General features: G+C 58.4%; 1 protein-coding gene across 1 annotated transcript in view; it reads right to left on the bottom strand.

Moving 5' to 3' along the window:
- Positions 1–9,454, bottom strand: part of LOC111532752 (cilia- and flagella-associated protein 74-like) — a 44,256-nt gene that overhangs the window by 17,024 nt on the left and 17,778 nt on the right. Inside the window, 2 exon segments of the mRNA XM_026457478.1 lie at positions 614–724; positions 1,682–1,855. Coding sequence (XP_026313263.1) covers positions 614–724; positions 1,682–1,855 — 285 coding nt within the window.

The raw sequence follows: 9,454 nt of genomic DNA, 5'->3' as shown, positions 1-9,454 counted from the left end.
CCAGGCCACGAGGACACGGCAGGAACACGCCCCGGAGGGCCAGGCCATGACGACACGGCAGGAACATGCCCTGGAGGGCCAGGCCATGAGAACACGGTAGGAACACGCCCCGGAGGGCCAGGCCACGAGGACACGGTAGGAACATGCCCAGCGTGTCTCACGGGCCTCTTCTGAAAAGAAACAGCACCTCACAGTAAAAATACATGTTTATTGGTTTTTGATGATAAGGTGGTGATTTAATAATAAAATCAGGAAGCCAGACGCGGTGGCTCACGCCTGTAATCCCAGCATTTTGGGAGGCTGAGGCGGGCGGATCACTTGAGGTCAGGAGTTCAAGACCAGCCTGATCAACATGGTAAAACCCTGTCTCTACTAAAAATACAAAAATTAGCCAGGCGTGGTAGCACATGCCTGTAGTCCCAGCTACTCAGGAGGCTAAGGCAGGAGAATCGCTTGAACCCGGGAGGCAGAGCAGTGAGCCAAGATCATGCCACTGCACTCCAGCAAGCTTCCATCTTAAGTAAATAAATCATAAAATCAGGGGCTGTCAAGACAAAAGCAAGTGACGCGTATTCTTGGGTTACTCCCTAAGGACATCGAAGGGAGGCTCTACCTTCCCAGGGAGGCCTTCAGGAACCGCACGGCGACCTTGTGGTTCTTCCGGGCATCCTCCAGCAGCTTCTGGTGCCTCAGCCCGAGCTCCTTCTGGGTGTGCAGGGACTTCCTGTGGGCACGCGGGGCCATCAGAGGGCATCACACGTCCCATCTGCCCCCAAGCCCTGCGCAGCTGGAGCTCGTGTCCCAGAGACGCCGTGGGCCCTTTCGCTCAGCTCTGTCCTGCACAGCCTCCCTTGGGGAGGAGCGAGGGTCCCTGGAGAGCTGGTGCCGTGGGCCACACAGATGTCAAACTCTCCACGCCACTGTGGCTCCAGTGCCAGGGAACCACCAAAGGCAAGGTTTGATCCCAGCTGGGCAGGGGTCTGGGAAGAGGATGGTGCAGGCACAGCAGTGCTGTGGAGAGGAAGGAGGCAGGGGCTGGGGACCTCGTGTCTGCAGCCAGGGCCTGGATTCCACAGGGGTTTGTGGCCTGGGCAGCTGAAGGGAGGGAACGCGATGGGGGAGGGGATGGAGGCCAGAAGGGGGTCCCGAGGAGAGAGACTCACGGCAGGTTGGGACAGCTGGCCTGATGGCCTGTGAAGCACTTGGGGACTGGCCTAGGAGGTGGCTGGGCCCTGGCTGAGCAGGAGACTCATGACAGAGGACATGTGGGGAACAGGCCTGAGCGCTCCATGGCCGTGGGGGGTCGGGGCCGTGGGAGGGGGGCAAAGGAGCAGCCAGAGGTGGGGACGGAGCCTAGAGAATGGGCTGGCTGGGAAGAGGATGGAGCTGCCAGAGGGAAAGGGGAGGGGCAGTCTCGCTGGAGTGCAGCTTTAGTAGTTGGCTTTAGTGGCGGTATGGTGGCTGTGGCATCTCGGGAGGGCTGGGGCTCTGGGCAGGTGCAGGGGGGCGCCTGACACTTGGAAAGGACTCAAGGGTCCGGCAGAGGAGCAAGCTGGGAGGAGGCAGGGAGGGTGGAGGTGGAGCCGGACAGATGCGGAGGGTGAGGAGACCCCTGGGGAGGGGGCAGAAGGACTGACAGGAGCTGCTGGGACGAGTGCGGGTGGGCCTGGGTGCCGCTTACCGGATTCTCAGCAGCCGGTTCCGCTCCATCTTCCCCAGGGCCTCCTGCTCCCTGCAGAGCTGCTGGGCTGCACGCACCTGGAGCCGCCGCCCCGCAGCCTCTGCCTCCTCACGGTCAGCTGTCCGGAAGGCCTCGAGTCGCCCCTCCTGGATCTCAATGTGCCACATGGCGTTCCTTCAAGCAAGAGGCAAAGCAGCTGGAGACGGGCCCCACGGTCATCCTAGGGGGGGTGGTTTCCCAGCACCGAGTTCTGACAAATCCTCCAGGTGGACGTGGAACACTCCCTCCTCTAGGGGCCATCTCTGCTCTGAGTGGCCCAGATGCTGAGGCCCGCCCTGCCTGCCTCCAACCTCAGGAAATCACTATGGGTTCAATGCAACCCGGCTAGAGCCTGGCCTGCACTCCCGCATACCACCCGCCGGCCTGAGGCCGTGTCTGTTGGCTGCGGTAGGCCTGGGGCGGGCCCTGCCCAGCCTGAGGAAGGCCTTTGGGAAGGGACAGCTGTGACTCTTTGGCTGGGCTGGAGGATCGCTGGTGCGAATTGACCAGCACCCAAGACCACCCCTCAGTCTTCAAATGTGCCTGGGGCAGGGGCTGTGGAGCATGGAGTCGACCAGCCCTGCTGGGTCCACATGTCCTGGATGACAGGGGACCTGCCTGTCCCCTGGTCTTGGGCGAATTTGTCCTCAACTGTGAGTGATACGGCATCTGTGGTGGCCCCGGATGACACGGTGCCCCTTGGTTCTTGGCACAACTCAGGGAAATTTCCGGTGAATCTTTAGTTGGAGGAGGGCGTGTGCCGTGGGGGCTCAGGCCGGGAAAGTTCCTTCTGAGGATGTGGACAGTGTCCTTCTAACAGCGGCCAGGTGAGAGCATGCGGCCGCTGGGGAGGCGGCCTGGCCAGAGACGCCTGGTGGAGGGATGCAAGGAGCCGCTCCTGGAGACGTGCGAACGGTGCCACCTGGAGATGCGGCTCAGGTTGGGGCCGGCCACGCGAGGATCGGAACCCTGGACAACGTCAGACACAGGAGTTTAGCCGGCATCCTCCCTGCATTTCTGACATTCCACACGACGTGTGCCACAGTTCTTTCCTAGACACCTTGGATCATGCTGATTTCCACTTCCTCTTTCGTTAAAAGCTTTTCCTGTGGGGCGGAGTCCAGTCTCTCTCCCCACTGCAATGCCCGGGGCAGGGGTCCCACCGCTGTGGCCCTCCGTGAATAAAGTCCGCTTTACATCTTTTTGAAAAAAATCATGAATATATGTTGAATTGAGATACTCATTGGTTTTCTCTTTTAACGTGTGAATGTCAAGAATTTCTAATGTTGAACCTTTTTCGGGGCTCCTAGGATCTAAACTCCAACTTGGCAAGGGAGGTGTGTGTGCGTGTCTCACACATGGCTGGATTTCAATGTTTAATGTTTTATTTAGGGTTCTCTGATTTACCTCCTGAGATTGGGTTCTACTTTCCCTCTCTCGTTCGCCCTCTTGGTGTCAACATCAAGGTTGTGTCACTGCAATTTAGGAACTGGGTATACCATGTTCTCTGTTGGGGTAATTTTAAGCATTTGGCTCCTTTCCAGGGATCATGGGTCACCGGGTCTCTGGCTGGCATCCTGCCACGCGGGGCGTTCGTCGCTTCCCGAGTCAGGGGGACTCTGTGGAGCTTCCACGTGTGGGGTTATTTCTATTCCTCCCTCGCATGACTCATGAAATTCTTTACTCTGAAGATTCATGCTCCCATCAGCTCTGGAAATGACGTTCTGCTGGATGTCGCGTCCTCTGCCCAGTGATCAGTGCTCCAGCGGCCATGTGAGCTAATAGCTTGTGGGGTCTCTTAGGTAAGAGGCAAGACATTGTCTCAGACGTGGTCGTCGCCCATTCCTGCTGCTGTAGGAAAACACCTGCGACTGGGTCTTCACAAACCACAGAAATTCATTCCTCCCAGTTCTGGAAGCCGGGAAGTCCACAGTCAAGGTGCCAGCAGCTTCGACGTCCTATGAAAGCCTGTTTCTTGAAGGCAGTGCCCGTCTGTGTCCTCATGTGGCAGAGGGACAGAAGGGCTCCCTCAAGCCCTTTTATGAGGCACTAATCGTCTCCACCAGGGCAGAGCCCCCATGGCCGAATCTCCCAGAGACCCCACCTCTTCCTGCCGTCACCTCCGTTTGGTTTCGACGTATTTGGTTTGGATGTGTGTCCCCCGCAGGCCTCGTGTGTCCCCCGGTCTTGTGTGTCCCCCGCAGGCCTCGTGTGTCCCCCACAGGTCTCGTGTGTCCCCCGCAGGCCTCGTGTGTCCCCCGCAGGCCTCGTATGTCCCCCGCAGGCCTCGTGTGTCCCCCGCAGGCCTCGTGTGTCCCCTGCAGGTCTTGTGTTGAACTGGACCCCCCGGTGTTGGAGGTGGGCCTGGTGGGAGGTGTTGGGGTGGTGGGGCGGCTCCCTCAGGAAGGGGTGGGCCATCTCCTTGGTGACGAGCGAGTTCACGGAAGATCTGATTATTTGAAAGTGTGTGGCACCTCCACCCTCTTGCTTCCCCTCCCACCGTGGGAGACAGTTCCTTCACCCTCCACCGTGATTGGTTCCTTCACCCTCCACCGTGATTGGTTCCTTCACCCTCCACCGTGATTGGTTCCTTCACCCGCCACCGTGATTGGTTCCTTCACCCTCCACCGTGATTGGTTCCTTCACCCTCCACCGTGATTGGAGGCTTCCTGAGGCTTCCCCAGAAGCAGATGCCATCACGTTCCCTGTACGGCCTGCAGAACCCTGACCAATCAAACCTCTTTTCTTCTTATTTTCATTTACTTCTTTTAAGATGAGTATCACGCTGTCCACCAGGCTGCAGTGCGGTGGCATGATGTCAGCTCACTGCAACCTCCACCTCGTGGGTTCAAGCGATTCTCCTGCCTCAGCCTCCTGAGTAGCTGGGATTACAGGCGCCCGCCACCATGCCTGGCTAGTTTTTGTATTTTTAGTACAGACGGGGCTTCACCATGTTGGTCAGGCTGGTCTCAAACTCCTGATCTCAGGTGATCCACCCACCTCAGCCTCCCAAAGTGCTGGGATTACAGGTGTGAGCCACTGCGTCTGGCCCAAACCTCTTTTTTTTTTTTTTTTTTTTGAGACGGAGTCTCGCTCTGTCGCCCAGGCTGGAGTGTAGTGGTGCGATCTCGGCTCACTGCAAACTCTACCTCCTGGGTTTACACCATTCTCCTGCCTCAGCCTCCTGAGTAGCTAGGACTACAGGCACCCGCCACCACGCCCGGCTAATTTTTTGTATTTTTTTAGTAGAGACTGGGTTTCACAATGTTAGCCAGGATGATCTTGATCTCCTGACCTAATGATCCGCCCACCTCGGCCTCCCAAAGTGCTGGGATTACAGGTGTGAACCACCACGCCTGTCCACCTCTTTTCTTTATATGACCCAGTATCAGGCATTTCTTTACAGTGACACAAAGACTAACGAACAATAGGGTTGAGTTCCAGCACACAATTTCAGGGGCACTGGCCTTCAGAGCAGAGCAGAGGCTGATTGGGAAAGGCTGGGATTTTGGGAACGGGAGCGCGGACATTTGAGGGTATCTGCACACAACTGAGCGAGCGCCCCAGACCGCCAAGCCCCTCTGCATATCCGTCCACATGGAGGCAGCTTTCTCCTCCCTCGAAGGCAGGCTCTGCTGCCTGAGGGCCCCATAACACCTCCCTGAGGGGCTGCCAGATCTCCTCATGACCCCCTTACCAACCCCTGTGGCCTGGATGCTCCCGGAGCAGGAACAAAGTCTGACCTGAGAGGAGAAGGATCCCAGAGGGGAAGAAAGCAGCCAATCTACACAGCAGGACCTGGGGGAAGGTGCGTGGGAATGAATTCCAGCCCTGCCAGACCACAGAGGGAAGGGCCTGTCCGACGCCGGCCTGGGCGTTTGATGTGGACGTGCCACCAGCCTACCTGCCCACCACAGGCAGCTCCCGTCACACACTCAGCCGGTTGAGGAAACCTGGACCCAAGAGAGACCTGCACTGTGGAAAGCTAGATGCCAGAAAGTCATACAGAAGAAGGAATCCCAATGTTTGGAGGGACAGCCTGTTGGAAAGTTTGTTGTCGCTGTTGTTGAGATGCGGTCTCGCTCTGTTGCCCAGGCCGGAGTGCAGTGGCGCAGTCTCAGCTCACTGTAGCCTTGACCTCCTGAGCTTAATCAATCCTCCCACCTCAGCCTCTTGAGTAGCTGGGATTACAGGTGCACGCCACCACGTCCAGCTAAGTTTGGCATCTGTTGTAGAGATGGGGTTTCACCATGTTCCCAGGCTGATCTCGAACTCCTGGGCTCAAGTGATCTGCCCACCTTGGCCTCCCAAAGTGTTGGGATTAGAGGCATGAGCCACTGTATCCAGCTGTTAGCAAGTGTGACGGCAAGTGTGATGGCGAGTGTGACGGCGAGTGTGACCACATAGAGAAGACACGCTCTTTGTTGCGGCTCAGTGAGGAGAGTCCTGTGCCCTTTGCAAGCACCGAGGTGCACTCTGGAATGCGCGGGGGCCCGGGCAGGGACGCTGCCTTTGAGGGGCTCCCTGTTGCCCTGGGGTGCTGCTGGGCCTGGGAGGGAGTCGTGCTGGTGCCTGGGTAGGCAGCAGGGCAGTGTGTCTCAGCGTGGATGGGTGGAAGCGGTTTTGGGCAGTGGTTAATTGATTTTGGGGTCCCTAGGGCTGAAGTAGATGGGGACCCCACTCAAGTCCCAGTTTATCTGAAGATCCAGTGTGGTCAGCCGCGGAGGTAATGACGAAGGTTGGAGGCTGGAGAGGTGGGACCCGGCTGGTTTTGAAGATGGAGGAGGAACACAGGCAGCTTTGGAGCTGGAAAAGGTGAGGATACGGGTTCTCCCCAGAGGCTTCCGTGGGGAACCAGCCCTGCCCGCACCTTGACTTTAGCCCAGTGGGACCCATGTCGGGCCAATGACCTCTAGAACTGCAAGCTCATAAATCCGCGTCCTGCTGAGCTGTTGAGTTTGTGGATTTGTCACTGCAGTGATGGGACATGCGTGCAGTCAGAGAAGCCTCAGAGCAGGCCGGGCTGCAGCACCAGGGCCCCGCTGTGGGTCCCACGTGGCCAAGTGGGGCGCACACAAAGCCTCCTCTTCGTGCTGAGCTGGGTGTGGGAAGGTGTCACGTGACGAGGTTGCACAGAACACGCGTGTGGTAACTCACGGCCTGCGTCCCACCAAAGCAGCCTCCACCAGGCAGGGCTCTGCTGCTTCCTTCACGGGGGAGGCCCAAAGGCTTTGGTCGGTGTCTGGGACGCAGTGGGCACCCTCTTACCATGTGGGGAGGATGGGTGGATGACAGAGTGTATCTAAGCCGCCAATACAGATTCAGGCACCTCCCAGTAGCCCCCAGGCACAGGGATGGGACATGCACAGGCCCAGCACAGGCGCTAAGGACCGGGGGTGGTGTGAGCAGGCAGGGTCGTCTCTAAGGCTTCCTTTGGCAGTTCCTGGGACCTGCTGGCCAGAAAGTGCCCGTGAGGCCAGTCCAACAGACGCTTCTGCCAGCCCGTGGCCCCCTCGCGTGCAGAGCTGCTGGTTTTGGTCGAGCTGCGTGTGAGACACATGCGTGCGGCATCCCGTCTCCAAGATGACTCCAGGAACCCCTGGCTGTTCACGCCTGAAGTCCCTGCACAGGGTCTTGGGCTGGCCTGAACACCTCAAGCCCAATCCCCTGCCCAGACCACGACCCTCAGGAACCGAGACCCTCAGGAACCAAGACCCTCAGGAACCGAGACCATCGCGCCTGCTGCCTTAGGCGGCTAAGGGCTAGGGTGGCTTGTTCTGTGGCTGTGGATGACGCGCATGGTGTGGCAGCAGGGACGTGTGCTGGGGAAGTTCAGGAGCTGTTCCCAGAACGCGGTTTGGGTCCCTAAGCAGCGGCCAGCCTCGTGCCCGCCACCTGTCCCAGAGCCACAACGGAGGACTCCCAGGGCCGACACTGGAAGCGGGGGCCATGCTCTCCAAGCTGCCCCTCGCACACACCCCTGCACCCCTCCCACTGCCCTCACAGGTGGGGCCACGGTGCCGGGCACTGGACACCAGCTTGGGTCGTGACTATACCACAGAGCACAGACATGAACGCAGGATGCGGAAGGATGCCACTGCCAGACGCGAGGCGGCTGGAGCACCCAGACAAATCCTGATGGGCCAGAGCAGACCTGCCAGGGACACAGCACCCCCAGCCTACACGGAGGGGGAACGCTCTCCTAACAGTGGAAAGCCAACTAATAGGAAGGGGTGGTGGAACTGGAAAGTCACCCGTTAGAAGCCATCACAGCAGGAATTGATTCTGGCAGGAAACACGGAGGGATGCCGTGCTCGTGTGAAAAGGGACACGGAGCGGGATTTCCTGGCCTCAACGCTTCTCCCCACAAGCTACGCTTCAGTTTCCAAGGGGACGGCATTGCTGCGCTGAAGAAGCCGGCGGCCCCACAGCGGGGCTGGCAGCCATCACGTGTCCCACGAGAGGACACCCAGGGGACTGGTCATCACCCCCAGAGGCATCAAGCACGGGCGCTGTGCGGGACAGCCGCTGGCCTGCGATCCTCAGAACTGCAAGGTCCGCCTGTCACAGAAGGACCGAGGCTCCCCCTGACTGGGGCGGGGCGAGGGGGTCGCCCTGGACACAACGCCCACATGGGCTCTGGGCACGGCTCTGGGCACGGGGCCGCGGGGCACAGAGGGTCTTGCTGCCATTTTGCAGCTCTTCTGTAAGTTTGGAATTGTTTCAAAATAAAACTTTATTTATTTATTTATTTTTTGAGACAGAGTGTCGCTCTGTCGCCCAGGCTGGAGTGCAAAGGCGCCATATCGGCTCACTGCAAGCTCCGCCTCCCGGTTCCCGCCATTCTCCTGCCTCAGCCTCCTGAGTAGCTGGGACTACAGGCACCTGCCACCACACCCGGCTCATTTTTTGTATTTTCAGTAGAGACAGGGGTTTCACTGTGTTAGCCAGGATGGTCTCGATCTCCTGACCTTGTGATCTGCCTGCCTCGACCTCCCAAAGTGCTGGGATTACAAGAGTGAGCCACCGCGCCCGGCCTTTTTTTTTTTTTTTTAAGACAGAGTCTTGCTCACTCTGTTGCCCAGGCTGGAGTGTGGTGGCGCAATCTTGGCTCACTGCAACCTCTGCCTCTGGGCTCCAGCGATTCTCCTGCCTCATCCTCCCGAGTACCTGCGATTACAGGTCCCCACCACCAAGCCCAGTTAATTTTTGTATTTTTAGTAGAGACAGGGTTTTGCCATGTTTGCCCAGGCTGGTCTTGAACTCCTGACCTTAGGTGATCCACCTGCTTTGGCCTCCCAAAGCGTTGGGATTATAGGCTTGAACCACTAACTGTGCCCAGACCAAAAACTTTTTTCTTTTTTTTTTTAAAGAAGTGGACAATCACAGCAACCTAGTAAAGTGAGGCCTTCCAGGGTTCATTAGCCCTGTGAAGCCCCCCGCCCCGGCACAGGTGCTGCTGAGCAGTGAGAGGCACGACAGAGCCATTGTCAAAGGAGAGCCACAAGGGACGGTTGCTCTCCTCCATGCTCAGCTGCATCTGGGTTCAGCGTCCTCCCCTGCACCCCTCCTGCTGCCCTCACAGGTGGGGCCACGGTGCAGGGCACTGGACACCAGCTTGGGTCGTGACTATATCACAGGGAGCACGGGTCAGAGACTGGGTCAGAAACTACATCACAGCGAGTGTGGGTCAGAGACTGGGTCGTGACTACATCACAGCGAGCACGGGTCAGA

This window comes from Piliocolobus tephrosceles, chromosome 1, assembly GCF_002776525.5.
Source record: "Piliocolobus tephrosceles isolate RC106 chromosome 1, ASM277652v3, whole genome shotgun sequence".
Taxonomy (NCBI): domain Eukaryota; kingdom Metazoa; phylum Chordata; class Mammalia; order Primates; family Cercopithecidae; genus Piliocolobus; species Piliocolobus tephrosceles.
The sequence above is the reverse complement of the archived record's forward strand: the minus strand, read 5'-3'. Positions and strand labels throughout refer to the sequence as shown.